This window comes from Rissa tridactyla, chromosome 1 (assembly GCF_028500815.1).
Source record: "Rissa tridactyla isolate bRisTri1 chromosome 1, bRisTri1.patW.cur.20221130, whole genome shotgun sequence".
In the NCBI taxonomy this organism is placed as follows: Eukaryota; Metazoa; Chordata; class Aves; order Charadriiformes; family Laridae; genus Rissa; species Rissa tridactyla.
In genome coordinates this window covers 176792945-176812898 of record NC_071466.1, presented here as the reverse complement: position 1 = coordinate 176812898, position 19954 = coordinate 176792945, and the positions used below count along the sequence as shown (strand labels likewise).

At 38.5% G+C, this 19954-nt stretch overlaps 1 protein-coding gene across 8 annotated transcripts in view; it reads left to right on the top strand.

The window, feature by feature from the left end:
• The window catches only part of NAV3 (neuron navigator 3), a 421955-nt gene that overhangs the window by 130951 nt on the left and 271050 nt on the right, over positions 1-19954 (top strand). For 7 of the 8 annotated variants that reach the window (XM_054207716.1, XM_054207692.1, XM_054207735.1 and 4 more), the window contains exon 1: positions 16838-17669. The exons of the other annotated variant lie outside the window; for it this stretch is intronic. In XM_054207716.1, coding sequence (XP_054063691.1) covers positions 17427-17669 — 243 coding nt within the window. In that variant the 5' untranslated portion in view covers positions 16838-17426. Of the gene's footprint in view, positions 1-16837; positions 17670-19954 lie in introns of those variants that run through there. 8 annotated transcript variants of the gene reach the window in all.

The window sequence follows — 19954 nt, the reverse complement described above, 5'->3', positions numbered from 1 at the left end:
GCATAGACAACTGTTTATAAGGAGTGGGATGTGGGCAGAAAGAATTAAATGGCTAAAGCACAACCACAAGTGGAAAAACAGCCATTTGATTGACTATTAGTTTTTTAAATTTTTTTTTCCTGCTAAATACATAGAAGCTATTCCCAAGATAAAACCAAAATAAGAATACCTGGTTTTTATATATAAAAACCTTTTGAAGTGCTTTAATTAAGTTCTCCTATAACCCAGTGTCCTTCAGCCACATAAATTATAAACTACATTGATGTCATTCTGCAGGAGCTGAAGTACCCTAAAGAAATCTTAAAGGTTTGACAGAGAGTTTAGATGCAAATAGCTATTGTTGTCAAGTTTGCCCAAGTACAACTATTCCTTTTGCTACCTTATTACTTCTTGAAATTCTGAAAAAGAGTTTTGGATGTGCATACATTGTTACTATGTGGTTGGCAGTAGATGTTGAAAGGCATTAAGTGTTGGATTGGAAGCACCTGGGGAACAATTTTCAGTAGGAATGAAGACGAGAACTGTTCTGATCTTCAATTCATGTATGGGTGTCTTGTGTTGCACATAAAATTGTTAGTCATCAATGAAAGGTGGGAATTTGTTGAAAGACTATGGTTTTGAGCTGCACTGGGACCAATTATTTACTCGCCAAAAATGACGTTCAAATTTGTGGGTATGTACAAAAGTTGTTGAGACTTGAGATTCATTTTACACTCTATGAGAGTAATTTTTCCTCCATAGGAATTTTGCAACAGTGTGATTGTCTTATCCCACTGCTGTTATTTCTGATGGTATTCACCACTTGAATGGTCCCATAAGTATGGTGAAGAATAAAATAATAGCATTGTCTTTCTATTGCTGTTTGGGCTTAGTATTGTGCCTAAGTGAACAGGTCTCATTCTGCTACCTGACGCAGAACTGTAGTTCTCAGATTATCACAGAGGTTACAGCAAAGCCAGGGTTGTGTTCAGCGCCGGCCTTTAATATCTGTATTGTCTTCTGATTCTTAGTTTCATAATGAGGTATATGAATGACTGTGGCAGTAAGAATTGTCCAAAATGTGGCTAAGAACTGTCCAGAAATTTGATTTGATTGAGCCATCAATTTAGAGAGATATAATATAAGCTTTTGACCTAAAGAACTTGCGGTCCAAGTGTATGCAAGGGATCCCGTCTCTGTGGTAAATGGGACCAATTGCTCTTATCTCAGCTGGCTGTGGATGGAACATACTCACCATCCGTACATTTGGGATGGGTGCACAGTCCCAGTCTCAGAGCGCATCTTTGATGACTAGTGATGTAGGATGCTCCATGGCACCAAAATTTGGGTTATGTTAGATGATTGGAATGTAACACAAAGCTCACGTTACTGAGGTTGAAATTGACTTTAGATTGACTCAGAATATAGTCAGTCTTTTTTTTGCCAATGCAAGCAAATGAGAAAAAAAAGTGGTGGGGGGGGAAAAGATGGTTTTAACTTTTAGAAATGCACAGTCCCAGGAGTATAAAACATTTGGTTTCAACATGGATAATTAAAACAAACAAACAAAAAAATAATCTAAGTTCACCAAACTGCCAGTGGCATGGGGACTTTTTTTCAGCAGAATGCAGGTCTTGGGATGTTTGTCCTGGTTCTAGTTTAATTCTGTCTTCTACAAGACGTGATCTGAAGCCACACCTTCCATTCTTCACAAAAAGTTGTGGGCTGTGCTGGAGTCAGACTAGGTAATTTATTCTATCCTTAAAAAAATAAAAATCCTTGGAATAAAAAGCTTGGTTTTGTTTAAAAATGGATCCATTCAATTCATAAACAGGATTGACACTGCCAAGGGGCAGAGGGCTGTGAAGTGGAAGTGGGAATGATGTCTGGCGGAGGAGGACAAAGGTATGAATAGTTCAGTTCAGGGTTTCTTTGTGATTTGACACTGTAACATTTGTAACTTGAAACCATAACACTGAGTGTCTGAAATCTGGTCATATCTAAGGGAGATTCCTCAGTATGATCAGGAAATAAGGAAATAAGCATCTCAGGAGGTTGATTAGTCTCATCCTCGAACCAGACTCTAGTTTCTCTCTGTTGAGCGTAATTACAGCTGGGGCTGGCTTGCTCAGACTTAGATCTATAAAGGTGCGTGAGATGAATCCCTGCTTGTGTGTGTCCTAAAATAGGCAAAATACCTTCTACTCCTTTAATCCTCTTACTCGCTGGAGTGATTCCTTTCTCTCTGTACAGAGCAGGTCTTAACTGGGACTTCTGATGGTCTTCTCAAATGCTCTCTTGCCACATTCAGTTGTCTCGCTGCCTAAAATTAAATAACTGTTCCATGGGCTAATGTTGGTGAAACAGTTGAAGAAGTAGGCAGGCTTCTAATTGCAGCCTCAATGGTTTTTCAATGTTATTCTTCCACTAAGACGTGAAGCGTCTTTTGCAGGAAGGGCAGCTGTCTGGGAAGTAATTCAATAGGTTTGCTTTGGGCAAGTTTAGACATGTGTTCTAACGTAATACAAAATGTAGTTCATAATTTGATAGAGACGCGTTCCTCTCTGTAACAGATACAACAGACAGATGGGGGAGCACAAGTTTCAAGAGAGACAATTATGATTCGTTTGCGAAACATGTGTGTTGCACAACAGCTGCTTGCCAACATCAGCTATTCTTCTTTTGCCCTACAGCTGTGCAAATCTATTTTAAAATTTTTAAATTGTTTTAGAGAGAGAAAAATATTTTGTTTGATCTAGTATGTTTTAAATGTTTGGTTTTTTTTTTTTTCTTTTTACATCCTGAAGTAAAACATCTGGAATGTTTTGAAATGAAACACTTTCAAAATTAAGAGTTAAATATTTGGAAGAAATGTAGCGAAGACATAAGTTTTTCAGTACTTTTTTGGCTGTAATTAATCACTGAAATTGATCACTGCCTGATTTAAAATGTAACTTAAACAGGTCAGTTTGAAAGAAGAATTTTGAAAGGGCACAAAGTAGTTTACAGCCAAAAAGTAGGAGTAAAAATACTTCTAAAATAAAGAAGGAATAATTTGCTGTTAGTTTTCAGGCTGAAGTGTAGATGTTTTTAGATATATTTTATCTAGTTTTTATTTGTTGACATCTTTCTCCTCATATTTGTACAAGTTCTTTTTGTCACGTCCCACTCCAAATTTAAAACTATGATGGCTGTATGACTTCAAAGTTGGAGGAATATTTAAATTAATTTCCCAATGAAATTGCCATTGCCCGAAATATAACAGCCCATGCTTTTACAGTACTCTGCTGTTATACCAAGTGGAAAGCTTATTCCTTCTATGATGAATTTTCTGGCATTCTTGGAGAACCAGTTGACATATATACATTACAGTAGTACTTTTTAATTGTTTCAGACCCTTCCTGGAAATGTGGGTTGATTTAATATTTCATGCGGTTTCCTTTCCTGCTTTTGTGCTTCAAAGGATGGCGAACAAATTAGCAAAAACCTCAGAGCCAGCTACTGTCCTATATCTGCGCAACTCCCACCAGCTTCAACTTGCAAGCTCCAGTTAATGGCTTGAGATGGATATTTCTTTGTAGCCTGCATCTGATGACTGAACTCCTCCTGATGGCAATGAGAGCTGAGTATGTGGTAGAGCTGCCAGGATCAAACCTTTAGGAAGTATGTTACGCTAGCTGAAGGCTACTTGTATGCCTTAGCTTATTTCACTATAATTGAACTCATGTATTTTAATCTATACCTCATCATCTTTGACTTACTGTGAGAAAGAAAATTAAAAATAGCTCATTAAGTACAGTAATTTATGCATACATCTAACGAACTCTATAGACACATTGTTTCAAAATAGATTGTGCTACAAGCAGAAAAAATATCTGGTGACTTTCAGTTCTCCTCTTTATGAGCTGCTTGTTAATAAAACTTCGGATTTAGTATAGAATCTTTAAAGTAAAAAAATTATGGCAAGTAAGGAATTTTTTAAAAGGGGAAAGAAAACCAAGTATTAATTTCAATCTGGGCACATAATAGTTATAGGGTACATTTTCAAATCTATATAATTAAGGGCTTTAGAAGGATTAGAAGGCAGCTTAAGTCATAGGATTTTTAACTGAAATGTAGTCATGGGCTATGCATAATAATCTGGATTTTTTCCTACATTGATCAGCTGAAGGACAGTAGAATGGGTAATGATGAAACTGTTGTAGAATCCAAGTCATGACTCATAAATGCCCCTTACTGTAAGCGTAAGAGTACAGAAGAACTGTTTGCTTTTTCAATACATACGTATATGAATAAAAAGATCATGAAAATAATGAATTCTCAGGCTTTCATAACATTTTTGACATAGATAGATACATAAATAGATAGACAGATGGATGGATAGACAGATAATCTACCATCTTGCTTTGCCTACAAATAGATACTTTTTCTGAGTATCCACTCTCGTCCACCTGCATTCTATTGGCTGAAAGATCATAATCACTCACAATCATTTTCTTTGCATCATAGCTGTGATGGCTTACCAGTCTTCTCCTGTTTCATAGTTCAGATGTCTTCGAACAGACTGGCATATTAGGAGATGGTGAGGAATCACCAACAAATTCTGGATAACGTCTCTCACCCCCGCTATTCCCTAGGGGAGGACAAGCTCTTTTTTGTTCTCTGTATAGCTCTTTGGGTCCTGATCTGTGGCTGTGACGTATCTACTACAGAAATGGGTAGAAAAAAGAGTATTCCGGTTTACTACTGCTTTCCATTGCCGTTATAGCACAGTCTTATCTATAGAAAATCAATAGTTATAAGAAGGTTTCTAATAGACTTCAGAAAGACTCTAGGACTCCTGCCTTTAGGATCAAAACTCTGGGGCGTGGGAGTAGTAAGTTGGAAGACATTTGGGTATAGAAGTTTTGTTCATATCATGAGTGTCATGGCAAAAAAACCAAAGGCTTCTCTCAGTAACATTCAGTAAAGGAGAAAACCAACGTGTTTATATCAATTCAAAGTAATTTAAAAAGCATCTGAGGCTTTCAGATTTCCAGTCCTTTCTTGGTTTCTCAGATTGGCACTTTCAATATGATGTTCACAGATTTAGTTCTGGGCAGCAAGTCTCAGCCTTTACAAAACCCACTGCCATTCAAATGATATCTTTCCATTCACAGATGAGTTTTAACTTCAACTTGGCTGCTAGTAGAATAAGAGAATTTGAATAAATAAATTTTTAAAACCAACATTGATCATTTTTTTTTTAATCGGTTCAGAAGAGCTTCTGCTTAAGCCAAATTTGTTTCAAAGAGTTCATAGAAGTGATGCCGAATAGTTTGGCCTGCCAATTTAAGCAAATCTCATAATGGTCCTAAAGTTTCTACCATCCCCACTAATTTCTACATTTTCTTTGAACTGATTTACATAAATGAATAATATAATCCCAGCCTCAGAGTCCTTGAGTGAGAACTATTGAGCACATGTGGCCGTTGAAGTCTGTGGAAAGATTTCTGTCTGTGGAAAGATTTTTGTGGAAATTGGGCTGGGTTCTTGGGTTGCCTGAGACCACTGCCATTAGGGATGGATTTTTCCCCTCCCTTTCATTGAAATCATTGAGAATTGATTACTCTGAGACCTTTAAAATTCTAGTCTTTCAAGAGACTATCTTGAAGCCGTGTTAAGGAATAGTTTGTCTTTAAGATTTTGCTTTCATTTGTACTATGTAAATCCGGATGTAATTAGTGAGAATTTGTGATGACCTAAGCTGAAGTCTGAAATGATTGGGGATATTCACACCCAGCTGAGGGTATGATCCAAAAGGTATGGTGCTAAGGTTTGACTCACTTTAACTCTGTTTCCTGTTGGGAAAGTCTCCTGTTGAATGTTTTTATTTTTTTTTAGTTGAAACCAACTGTCTTTCCTCAAAGGGGGGGAAAGTGTGGGACTCTTGAAATCCCAGATCAAAGAAAAGCAATTCTCTCGTCTCAGTTGGACAATGTAGAAATTTCGGAGCTGCAGGTACTTTGGCGTTATGTGGACAAACGGGGTTGGTAGAAGTCACTAGCATGCACAGGCGTTATCTCTGTCACCCTGCTGGCTTCTGTGGAGAGCAAACAAAGGGTGGCTTTATCAGCAAAAATGTTTCAAATAAAACCTACTGGGATAAATTTTTAAACAGTAGTTATAACATAAGAAGGATTCATATTTTGTTAAATCTAACAAACCCTTGGCATATAAGATAAACTATAAATTATTTTTCCCTCTGCTGGAGAAAAAACTCACTGGAATTAATTAAACTTATACCAGGGATAAATTTTATCCAAAGTGTAGAAAGTATACTTCATTGAAATATTTTTTATTTGTAATGAGTTCAACGATTACAAAATAGTTGTGTAACAATTTTAAAAATACAGATTTGGAGAACTTTGGAGCTGCCTTCTAATCAAACTCACAGCAGTCTAGAAATTAATAAAATAATAAAAATAAAAAGTTCTGCAGACTCGAAAAAGAGCTGTACAGTCATGCCTGCTGCCTGTGTCACCACTGAAAAATGCTTCTTCTGTATTGTTCTTAAAGATTTTCTCTGGAAAAAAAATCTTCTCTTGATATCTACATTCTCAGTAGTTACATTTTCCCTTGATTTGAAAGTAAAATATTGCAAAATATGATTTGTGTTGATAATTCCAAATATTTATGATGTCAAGTGGTAGGATAGCCTAAAGGAAGAAAAGAGGGTTAGGGTAAAGAACTGGAATGTTCACAAGTGTGTTGGGGAATAAAAATCTTAAACAGTGTAATATTTATGAGCAACCAAGAGGCTACATTCTGCTCTCAATTACTCTGGCATAAATCTAGAATTACTCATTGGAAGTTCAAAGTTTTTGCTGCAGATTTACACCCATATAATGAGCAACAGAGTTCAGTTCTGTAAGGGTGGGAAAATCAATTTGGCCAGAATATAACTAGCCTGGAACTCAAACTCTGATCACAGAAGGAAACCTTTTCCAGGTCAGATAGCAAACTTCATATTGTGTATCTCTCTCTTTTCCTTCTCCCTTTTTTTTCTTCCTTTAGCTGATATATTGAAGCAAGCTTACAGTCCTATTCCTTGCAGTAGCATCCCTTGACATTAGGCATTGGGCTGCTTCAGTTTTATCACGTGAGGCAGAATGAAAGTGCTCAGATATGGTAGGGTGAAAAAGCTCCACGGAAGGCCAAAAGGAAGCAGGGTGATAGAAGCAAAAGTCTCTGGTTTATAGTTTGAGGGAATAAAGTGTAGAGGCTTACAAAGGGCAGTGAGAGGGCTCAGGGAACCGCAGTAGGACAGCAAGAGGGAAAAGAGAGTCAGAATCAAAATCCCATATTGTGGGAATCTGAGAAAGGGAGAGGTCTTTTCTAAATTAAAGTAGGTTTCTGAAAAGACCGGAATCTTTTGACAGTTTGTCAGGGTGGACTTTTGAATACTCTGCTGGTTCCAGATCCGGTGTTGCTCAGGTGGTTTGTACTAAAGAAATTGTAATGCTGTGCTATAATGGTTTCTGAAAAGAAAAAAAGTACTGCCTGCACATCTTGTTCTTATTCTGGAGAAGATTCTCTCACTGGGTGCAGGGAAGGGAATGGAATGAAAAATAAGACTTTCAAAGAGAGTGAAAGAAAACAATAAAGGAATAAAAAGGAATAATGTGTGGAATCTAATTACACCTTTTCTAAACGTAGAGAGTGAGACTGTACTAGTATGTCTCCAACTTGCCTGACAGAAGCAGCTGGAATTAGGCAGTTTTGTAGCAGCTGAAAATCTTTCTGGGTCTATCAACAAAGTTATTGAACTGTTGGCTGTGATGCTACATGAATTTGTAATGAAGACATTTTCTGTAAATAATGGTCTCTGACTTTGTCACCAGTGAAGGTGTGCATGCCACTGCTGACATTTTCGCTTGTGACTGTAAACTTAGTATTTGCTGATTTTTAGCTAACAGTATCTATTTAGCTAGATGCTTCAGCTAAGCAACCAGTTTAGTCTCCCTTCTGGTTTTGATAAAACTGTGCTTTCTTCATAGCTCATCCTAGGGTTATTGTAGGTGGAACAAAATTATTTTGGCTTTCTGTTTTATTTTTTAATTTGTGAATGCTGATGTTGCTTTTATGGCTGCCATATGCTTGTTACACATGTCAGTTCTGAAAGCCCCACTGATGGATGAAAGCTGGGAGAGGAGTTTTATCATTTGTCTCCCATCTAGCGCTTTTCTTGCACTTGAAGGTAAGTCCAATATAATAAATAATCATAGCCTCCTTTTTTTTTTATTTTAAACATGCCACATCTGTAAGGTAATATTTCTCCGCAGTATGCTGAGAAGCAGGAAGGAAGCATCTAACATCTGCAGGATTTGAAGTTATTTTTGACAGCTGTGTGCTATGGAGTGTTTCTTTTTTTGTAAAAGATAAAACAACCCAGGTGAATTGCTCAAAGGGCATTAATGACTGTCAGGCATGTTAAACATGTGTACTCATATGTACATAAAGATACACACAAAAGATAAAATCATGCATCTATAGACAGAGTGGCAGTGAGAAAATATAGTTTGCTGACCTGAAAAGCTGCTATTATAAATGTGCTATTAGATTTCTGTTAAGATGGCACAAGGTGTAGTATAGACGGGGGAGGTGTTTGTAACGAGAAACAGTAGTTCATCCTTGACACCTATTGATCAAAAAACTGGAAAATTTGGTCTAGTGACATACAAAATCCATTTCAGCAGTTGGCCCGAAGAACGCTCTGATCACAGCAGAATGGAGCAAGGCACAAGCTTTCAAGGCTAACTGTAGCAAATGTTCACATATGGCCAACAGGAGATAGAGGCGGATGGTTGAGATTTTTGTTGTGTGCATTAGGCCAATTTTTATCCGAAAGAGAAGAGCACCCACTTAGCTAAATCGTACTTGGTCAAGGTTTTTCATTTATTGACTCACAAGGCCTGCCTGCTTAATATTTTGCAGGTATAGACGAGTGACCACCTCTGCCAGAGCTCCAAGCTGGCCAAGCACAAGCCAGGGGCAGGAAGCCACAGTGACTGTGGCCCTGGTGATGAAACGCTGCTACAAAATATGGGCTTTGTATAGTGTTATCATAACTCCTCAATCAGAGCAGGCAAATAGCACAAAGTCGTGGGCAGAAAGAGTATGTCTGCTTATCAATACAAGACAAAAATCCTAGTGTGACTTCAAGGTATTTTGTGATATCTGTTCTTCATCTAAGAAATTGAGATCCAAATGGCAGTACTGGTCAGAGCGAGGATCCATCACTCAGTATCCCGCTTCTGACCATTGTCAGTAGAAGATGTGCAAAGAAAATATATAGAAATGGGGCTTATAGAATCATAGAATCATTTGGGTTGGAAAAAACCCTTAAGATCATTGAGTCCAACTGTAGCCTAACACTGCCATGGGGTGTAATGCTTCCCCCATTATACCTGTCCATCATCAGAGTAAGGTAAATGTCAGATTTTTCCAATGGGAATTTTGGCAGGCAAGATGATATAGCAGTGGCCTTGTAAGTCTTCACCAAGAGCTACAATGTTTGTCCATACTTTATGTTGAGATGTTAAGTTTGCCATAGGAAATCTTGCCTTTAAATGCCTGTCAGTATCTCCTGAAGTAGTACAAAGTGTAGGAAATGTAGGATAAATATGAAATATTGGCGTGGTTAAAGAAAATGAAAATAACGTGGGTATTCTAGGAAGGCTTACTTGATAACAAAATTAGTTACCATGGCTATCTGCAAAGACCAACAGGAAACCAAAAACATGACTTGGATCATTCACCTATACTGTTAAGCAGTGAGGAATAACAGGCAATATTACGCAATATTTGCGAATTAGATCAAGGTACTGGGAAGCAGATGGGTGAAGGTGGTATAGCTAGCACAGTAGGTATTATAAATTGTGGGTGATGCAAGCCAGCATTGAATGACTACAGTCTCAAAGCAAGAAGGAAGCAGACAGTAGACTGTGAGTCAGAAGTGCTCCTCCAGCTGCAGTGCAGCTCACACTTGTTTAAGGTCAAATATCAAAGCTAGTCCCTGAAAATCTATCCATCTTTGTTTTCATGAAGTATTCTTTAAGTATTAATGCAGTCTTCTATTTTTTTTGAAATACCTATTGCTAACCTTTCACTCCTAACCATTTTCATGATTATTAAAAAAATTGTTCTTTTCTTCACTGCTGACTATATACACTTTTGGCAGAGCTGTTTTCTTCATATCTCCCAAACTCTCTGTGCAGTAATTTCCATTGACTGCAGGGGTATCTGCTGGTGATAGCAAAGCTGATTGACTTCAAAGTCTCTTACTGTTGTTGCCGCACTTGGCCAAGAGTCTGCTCATGACTGTAGCAGATGTTTCTAAGCATTTTTTTTTAAAGTTGCCTTCTTTTTTTTTTTTTTTTAATAGACCAATGGGAACCTTATGGAGCAGTTTTTCACTACAATCCTGAAGTGAATGCCAGCATAGCTATGATTTTGAAACCCTCTATCAGATCCACAGTGCTCGTAAGGGGAAAGTTTCCCTTTCCAGCAGATGAAAGCATAAGTTTGCCACTCTGCCAGCTACCTGATGACAGATAATCAGCAGATTCCTGTTTAGTCTCAGTTTCTTTATCTTAATGGGTTATTTTTTACAGTTTGTTAGAAATTTCATAGTAAGTTTATTCTCTGAAGAAATTTTGGATGAAAGTTCTGAACAGTTCACACTTATTATCAAGAGGCAGAACAGCTTTGATTAACCCACAAATATTGCCAACTTCCTTCTCATCTAATTAGGACTTATAAATGTCTCCTTAGAATCATAAAATATTCCATCAGGATTTTTGGGTGTACGTGCATTGGGAGAATTTTGTTATAGGGGGATCTGTGTTGAGAGCAGTAGTGATTGGAGAGAATTTATGAGGACCATTTTTGGGGGGGCAACAAAAGATAATTTAAACCTTGGTCAAAATTTCAAATGGAGCAAAGTCACATCCATTAATAACATTAATAAAAACAGGCCAGGAATTCTGTTTCTTACCACTTCCACTGAAAGTAATGTTATCACTTAAGAACTTAATCATGTGTTCTAGAAATGCCTGTTTTCATGGTGTTTACCTTAGACATTTCTCCAGTAACTCGAGAGAGAGCTGGAACACTCTTAAATGCCTTGAGAAGTGAGGGAAATGCTCCTTTGGCAATGCAGCACTGAAGTCATGTACCTGTAATGAATCCTAAGACAGAAAGATATAGGGCAAGCAGGAGTTGAAATCAGTAACTCACTGTGGCCCACCAAAGGTGATAAAAAGCCAGGAATCCTTTCAGAGACAGAAAGTCAGATGGGGAAGAGAGCAGAAATGCAAGAGGGAGAAGGTATCTGCCAGTAGGAGGGAGGGAGAAGGCCAGAAGGATGCTGGAGAAGCCGGTGTGCCTGCTATGGCACACTGCGTCCCAGAGAGGGTTTGTAAATGAGAAACTGAGGAAACAAGGAAGAAAGGAAAGAAACACTGGCACTTTGATTCTTAGGATGAGTATAATCATTCAGACCAGTTTATGCAGATTGAAATAACGGGGAGTGTGTGTTGGGGTGGTGTTCCTTGTTAGCTGCAGTTTACAGCAGCTTTGAGAGTCTTCAGCATTTGTTGTTTGGTTCATTTACTTGAAAGGAACAAATGGATTATCCAATTTTTTTTTTTCTTTTCCTCTTCCACCTCCCAAAGAGGAAAGCTGATGCTTTCGTTAAGCTTTACCAGCTGGCTGTATGGTCTGGTCTGTAGGTCAGTATGTAAATACTTACGTAGTGTGTTCAGTTGCTGTTAGTCCTTTCTTATCCTTACAAAATTTTTGTTTACATTTCCCAATCCTATAGTATTTAAGATTGATTCCTTTAAGCCAAATACTTCATGATTAAATACAGTGCGTAACAAAGAGAAATAATTATAATTTTGAACCCACACAGATGTATAAACCAAAAAAATCCCTACTTGAGAAAGAGAGGTACTGAGGCCCCATATAGACTTGGGAAGGTCATTTAGCCTTATGGTTCTGCTTGACTATATTGTAATGTTTTAAATTATTATTTTTAATAAAATAATTTTTATTTTCTTTTACATATTTCACAAGGAGGTATGGTACTAAATTATGCATAAAGGTTTGAAACTATCTGATGGAAGATGCTGCAAATGTACAGCATGAATAAAAATTAGAAAAGATATGGTCACTTCTATCAGTTAATCCACTCAAAACCATAAACTCCTGGCTGAGTCTTGAAGGGCCAAATTGTTCAGAGGATAAAACGATATCCTTATTTAAAAGTTGTCCTCTTTGAAAAACTTCCCCAAACATTCAGCCAAAGCAGAAGGATTTCCTTTAGGAAGCCGGATGCACCTTTTTCTGTGACTGTAACTGGGTTTTGGATTATATGTCTTTGGGAATTCCAAACTGTTAAGAAAAACAATAGCAGCTTACTCCGTAGCATTACATATTTGCAGATAGGATTAAATCCTTGCTATGTGTCTTACCTCAAGACTAATTGATTCACCTGACTTTTGTAATAGCAAAAATAATGTCGGTAGAATTATGCTGTGACAATGAGTCAGAGCTGAACAATTTGTCTCATCATTATCTGACAGATTGAACGTATTTTGTTACACCGAAGAGTCACGCTGTGTGCTTCGTACTTGTATTGTAAAAGTGTAAACCTGCTTTACCTAGGTTTATTAAATAAATCATAAAAGCCATTTCAGGTACCATCAGTGTTTTAGTACCATTGGTTGCTTTTTCAAGAGATCTGTGTCCCCAGCTGGGGAAAACTTCCCGCTCAACCTGAAATCACTGCGCACAAAACAGTGCGATTGTATCGGCACAGTCCAGCTTGTTCAGAAGTTGGCCCGGCTCGCGTAAGCGATAGTCACAGCTGTGACACCAGTGGGATGGCGTAGGGAAAGAGCTCAGAACAGACCTCCGCAGTCTCTGCACCCCTGACATTTCCTGTTTGACCCTGGACACATGCAACAGCTTCCTCGTCGAAGATCATAGACCAGAAGGAGCAAACAAATCTCTTGGCTCCACTTTTGAGGCAGGTGTCCCCTCTCTTGATATTTCCTGTGGTCTGGGAGACACTGCCAGCTGTCTGTTCAGTTCGTGCGAGCAGTTTGTCTAAGGGCTGGGGGTACAGAAGGGGAGCAGCCTTCATGGGACTCCTTCTGGGATCAGATGTGATGAAGGAAAGGAAATTTATGCGAGGGTGGTGTGCTGTGAAGGGTTCTTTCTGTTAAGGCTTGAGAACAAAAATTCACCTTAGTATGAAAACTGACAGGTACCTTCTTTTATGAGATGTCTTGGATTTCAGGTGTGTTTACTCTTGTTCTATGAAATAAATATTACAGCTTTTTCTGGGATGTGGGGATTATTGTACTGAATGCATACATACTGTCTTACTTTGAGGTACACATCATTCATCTAACTCATAATCTCTGTAAAAACATTGAGTGCTTGAGACTTTCAGACTCATGCTGAATGGGCAGATTGTCATCATTTTTAATTGTTATTAGCTAAAGAAATGGTGCTGCCTTCAACATTTCACTGGAACTACCACTACTGTTGACAAGACTGCTAAGAATTGTGTTTTGACCTTTTCTTTGGTTTCCCATTTTTTGGCCTCTCTTGCCACTTTTATCTCCTTATCTAATATCCTACTTGAAATGTTGCCCTCTGTTTTTTTTCCACAGCTCAGTTGTCTTTAGCTTCCTCGTAACTCTCTAACTTTTCCTTCATTGTTTCCCTTATATCAGGGCTTCAGTCATGATCTGTATTCATCCTCCTGCATCCTGAATGTGGATGACGTCTCCTACCTGCCTGGCTTATGAATGTCTAATCTGATAAATGTCTAACTGGGTAAATTAGAAACATACAGGTCCTCTCTCTCTACAGGGTTTAGCGTGACCTGTTTCTTTGCAATCGCTTTCTAGATATGTCTCTACCAGCTTCATGTAACCAAGTGAAGATATGGCACCTCCTTTTCATCGGCCATATCTTTTTTACTCGTTACTTTCCATATCCTGCCTTTTGTCCCTCATGCCAGGCAGTCTCTGGTGTTGTCTTTGATTTCGTGTAACCCCAGGTTATAGCCACTGCTTGCAACTTCTCGAACCCTGGTTTCTCACAGATATGCCTTCTTTGTGTTTGGACACTAGTCACACATATCTAAATCGTACTCATTCCTTTTTTAGATTCTCCCTGGCAGCCCTGCTTGTTCGTCGCTTAGCTCCCCACCCCAGAGCTACTGAGGACAGTCCGACTAAGCTCACATTGCCAGTTCAATGCCTAACAAGGCGCCCCTCTTTGCAGCTTTCAGCTACGTCCTTTCCCCATGGTTATGCCCTGTTCCTCCCTTTACAGAATCCTTGTGGGCCCAGACACCTTTTGCCTGTGGTGCTGTCCCCTGCCCACCCAGCTCCACCACCAGCACCTGCGTCTGCTGCCAGTTCATGCATGTTGTCCACAGATGCTTTATCCTGTGCTTTCCTGTTTGCAAGGAAAACACTACTGAACCTTAGTTGTTAAATATTCTTTTCCCCTGATATCCTTCATAAAATCCACATTCATCATGAGGTACAGAAAAGGCTTTCAAGCGAAAAATGTAGCTAAGTGATTTCTAAGGATAGCAGATGTTTGTTTATTTATCTTTTGCTTAGAATTAGAATGAGAGAAAACAAAAAAAGAAAGACCAGACTTGCAACCAGGCTCGTAATCACATACTTACCTATGGCCTATTATTATTTTTTTCCTCCATTAACTTTCCTGATTTCTGCAAATAATCTTGTAGATTCTTCTTTGTATCTTCAGTAGACCAGAAGGACTTCTGGGTTTTATCATTGTAAAAATTCTAGCTAAATGGTGTTCAGAAGTTGATGGCCCTGGCCTGGTACTAGCTTAAAAGTCATAATATAATTAATAATTATTTTGAAAGAGTGATAATTATTTTGAAAGAGGGACGCAAGCTCCACATCATTGTTTCCAAACCCTGTTGGTTATGTATTACAGATGACTCTCGCCTAGTAAGCTTGCTTACTTATTACTTTTAGGGTTTCTGTGCTGGGAAAATGGGTTGCAAAAGAGACTGTGGGTATCATGACCTCATCATTCGTATTCAAAAGAAGAACAGCAAGATTACCATAATGTATTACTTCGTAAAATTATAACCCTGAGAAGTAATAAGATTCAATTACATTTTTTTGGCAAAGTTCTTTTTAAGAAAGTATCTGTCTCATGACTCTAGTTCATTCTTTGTCTTGATCATTGGTTAGCAGTCCTCATGAGGATTTTTCATCTCCTCAAACCTTGCAAGAGATAAATCCCTCTTTTCCTGTGGTCCGCTTCAGCCTTTGCATATGTGCACTTTCTAAAGCGTTAACTGTTAACAGTTGTGCCTAAGAAACCTAAATTCCTTACACAGCCACAGTGCTTTATGATGCTGGAGAACAAATGCAGACCGCACAAGGAGCTTTCTTCCCCTTTGCTCTGCACAAGACCTGAAAGGTCACACCGAACAAGAATATTCCACTCGTTGGAGCGGAGTGGTGGATCCTGTGGGCTGAACTTGTCTAAAATGCAGAGCAGTTACCTCTGTGCAGTCTTGTGTAAAGCCCATTGCGGCCACTGTTAATGGTGGCAAAACCAAAGAGAAGATAAGCAGAGGATGCTGAAATGGGTTTGCTGATCCTCCGTACACACACCTCGAAACTCAGGAGATTCCTAAACCAGGTCAGATTCACTCTGACAAACTACACACAAGAATGGGATAGTTTATAGGTCAGTTTGGAGAGTTGAATTTTTTACTGTGTGAGTTTTGTAAATGAAAGATAGAGGATAGTACAGTGCATCACAGTTTTATTCTGCAAATTTCAAAGGGTGATTTGAGAGGTTCCTTTTAGTCTGCTTCTCATTTACTGTGTTTTCTTTTCAACGCTTTTTCTAACTCTTTACCATCCTTAATTTGAGAACTTAAAAATCCAGAAGGCTCTTTTTTTCTCTTGGGCTTATAGCTATAGTGTTAATAGTACATACTATTTAGGGAAGGCATAGTTAATACCATGTAGGATATTAGTGGCAGAATAGGATTCAAGCCATCTCTCTATGTTTTATTTTGGAAGAGATAACAAGAAAAACATGTGGAGCATTTTTGTCCATAAGGTTGGGTGATAAAACCCCATAGGAGTTTAATGGTGTGGCATTTCTGCATATTTTTTTCCTTATATCAAAGTTTAAAATGGTTTCCCTGCTATAGGCTCTCAAAGGAATTTACAGTTGTCCTTTTAAGTAAGTGTTTATGCTGCTCAGCAATTTGGACTGTCCATCGTGACTCATTTTATAGCCTGCTCTGCTTGCCTATCTGCCTTGTATTTCCAAGTACAAGGATTTGAGGTTGCCAACAAGAATATTTCTATGAGCAACAAGCATAAATGATGCGTTGGACATGGACTTCATGGAGCTTTAAATGTTTTTAGAAAGGGAAGTGTTAACATTGAATAGATGACGTTAGCACCACCACCAAGAAAGAAAGAGAAAAAAAACCAACACAACTCTGAAAAGCTGTATTGACTAAATCTTCTAACAATGCTCGTGATTTTCCTATATCCTGCTCTGTGTTTTTGTATGGATTTTTCATAGCACAGACAGACGTTACCCACACTGTGATTCAGCGTCTGTTCCTAGCCACGCTCTTGCAAGATTTTAACCTGATTTCACGGGAGGAACAGGGAATGAAACACCGTAGCTCATGGTTGTCAGCAGTGAAAAATAGCCAGGAATCAGACAAACAGCTTCATTGCTGAGATTATTTCCGGGATAAAAACTCTTCCAACAGCTGTTTGCTTTGGCCACTACTCAGGTCCTTTTTTTTTTTTTTTTAAAGTAGAAAAAAAAAGAGGTTTGTTTTTTTTTTCAGATGTGGGCTGGTTATTTATGTAGTCAGGAAGAGGTCTCTGCTTCCAGTGTTGTGGTCTCAGAGCTGTTTTGACAGTTGGAGTACGGGGAGGTTTCATCTCTTCTCTCCCTCCTTTTCTCCCATCCTTCATTCACTTAACACACAGACCTGGAATGCTGTAGGAAGAAGAGAAAGCGAATTTATGAGTTCTTTAATCCCAGACAGGCAGCTCTGTGGCAGTTACCTTCAAGAAAAGTTCACGCCCCAAAGGAGTGTTTAGTCTTACAGAGCCACTGACTCACTGAGCAGCGCCTGTGAGTGGCTGCGAGGGAGAAGGGGAGAGATGAAGGAAAAGTTTTGCTTCCTTGTGAAACTCGTAATATGATTGTTTTAAGAAGTTTTTTGAAAAGATGACTGCTACTTTTGTTTAAAGTATTTGTTCTGGAATTGCTGAAGCTGGAGTCTACCAGACTGAGGTCAGGAGCATTTTCTTTGGCAGAAAGAAGATAGTTTTATAGAAGCCATGCCTGTACTTGGGGTTGCCTCCAAGCTAAGACAGCCAGCCGTAGGGTCAAAGCCTGTTCACACTGCCCTCCCGATACCCAACCTTGGCTCCACCGGCTCGCAGCAGTACTCACCAAAGTCTTTGGAGCTTACTGGGGCGGAGAGCTCGATGCTTTCTTGTCAGCTTACCTTAAAGTCAACCTGTGATTTTGGAGAGAGGAGAGCACTTCAAGGAAAAACCCAGGAGATCGAAGATAGCAAGGTTAGTTGTAAACTTTACCTGTGGATCTCAGTTCTCAGAAAATGTTGATTTGCTCTGAAAAAATTCTGGTAGAAACCTAGTGCATGCAGAACTTGAGGGTGACTGGCTAAATAAGAGACTTTTGCTGTCATCGCTGAACTCGCATAGCAGCCTTGGAAATTTGTTTTGCTCAGTGTTGGTGCTTGAATAAATACTCTGTTTTTAAATGGTAGTGTTAAATGCTTCACAAACGCATTTTGATAAGGATCAGTAGAATTATAAGTAGAGAAAAATCATTCCGGCACCCAGTAAGCAGAGCAATGGCATGACAGCACTTAAAAAAAAAAAAAAATCTTGGCTGCTTCATGTTATATTATGAAATTTAAAAAGAGCTCTCACGCCCACACCTATTCCCACAGGGAGGCTCTTTTAAAATAAAAACAAGTAATTGATTTTCTTTTCACTTTTCAAATGATCTGGCTACTCTTGCTGCAGAACTGCTGAACCAGAAAAACAGCTTCTTAGTAAAAGTACCTGTGTTTTTCTCTTCTGCAAAATAGCTTCTTTATAGCCCCATCTAGCTCTGATTCATTGTAATTCAAAAAAAAAAAAAAAAAAAAGGGTCTGTCTGAAGTACGATGCCATGATATATTTTAGACTGCTTAGGGTTTTTTCTTTTGTAAGGGGGTTCTTTTTGAGTCTTAATTAATAATTAAAAACACTTCTGCTTGAGTTCTACTAGTCTTTCTGCTGTAGTTGAAAACATTTTTCATGCTTTGACTATGAGTATTGAGTCCCTACTTGTATATATTGCTGTGGATCTTTCAGTCAGTACATTACAGCTGAATGTGTGGTTTAAAAGCTTCAGCAAGCAGTGTTATGTGAGGTTACTTTCCCTTGCTTTTCTAGTACTTTTGGTTTGTGGAACTGATTACCACACTGGGATTAAACATTTATTTGTAGTTGCTTCGTATTTAGTTTGAGGACACTCGAGTGTCGTCAGAGTTGTTAAAGTGACAATATACACATAATATATGTACTTGGTTTTCCTTTGTTTTAGTTACAGGGTTAATTCAGTATTAGTAAGAAAGTTGGCTTTGTGGTTAAAGCACAGGGTTGGGTTTCTGAACATTTGGTTTCCTTTTTAATCCCTGCCACATATTTCCCCATGAGATTTTGGTCATGTCACTTAAATTTTCCCTTGGAGTTTTTTGTATCACCTCTCTCTGCCTTCTAAAGATGATGCATTGCTGGTCTCAGACATGCTATGTAGAAATAAAAAGAAATCAAAAGATGTTCTTTTGATTAGCAGAAGTGATGAACAGCTCTTTTCTGTGATGCGTCTCTGACATGAAGACAATAATACAACTTTTCAAAACAACGTTATTCCTGCTTGCTTACTTATTTTTAATAGAAAATATTCTTTCGGTTTCATCTTTAATATTGTTCTTTAATAGATATTGCATGAAAAGTAAATTAGATTTGCAAGTAGTATTTTCACAAAAAAAAAAAAAAAAAGAACAGGTACATTGCCTACTGAGAGATGTTTCTTGATTCTTTAAAAAAATGCAGAGAGAGATACAAAGCATCTTGCCTTCATTGTTTAAACCGCTTGGGAACTACTAGTCATTAGCATGAGACCCAATGGGAGTCATATCCTCCCAAGACATCTGGTCCTGAGCACAGCTGAAGCACTAGTGAGTTAAGTGACAGACTAGGTGGACCCAAACTGTGATCCCAATTTGGCATTTCATGTTTCATGGGTTTGACAATACTTGCAATCTTAGAGACTTTTTTTTAAAGAAGAAAACACAAAACAAACCAACCTCCAAAAAAAACCAAACCTACCAGCCATTAGATCTTTCTCTCTTTCTGTTCTCAATGGAGGCAGCTGAGCACTTTTTGAAAAGAATCCTTAAAGAGTAAGGCCAGTTTGTGCATGTGACGGTCTGAGAACTTCCCTTGGCCACCTGGGCTTACAGAAGTGTTGAGCATGCAAGAATTTAGTAATTTCTGCAGCCTTTCTGTATACCCCCTTATGAATCTGACATTCCCGGGAAAGCTTAGTGGCATCCCTTTGCCCCATTTTCTTCCAGTCACACTCTTTTTAAGAATGGTCTCTTATTCACCTTTTAAGCAAATTTCATGAAATCTTTCTGCCAAACTAGTTTGGGCTATAAGGTCGGTGGTAATGATGAAGAAATTTTTAGGCTTTTCTTACTAGTTAACTTCAAAGTATCAGCCTAAAAGTATTGAATGATGTTTTTCTTCACCAGGGATGGAGATCCCTGCCACGCTCTTTCCCA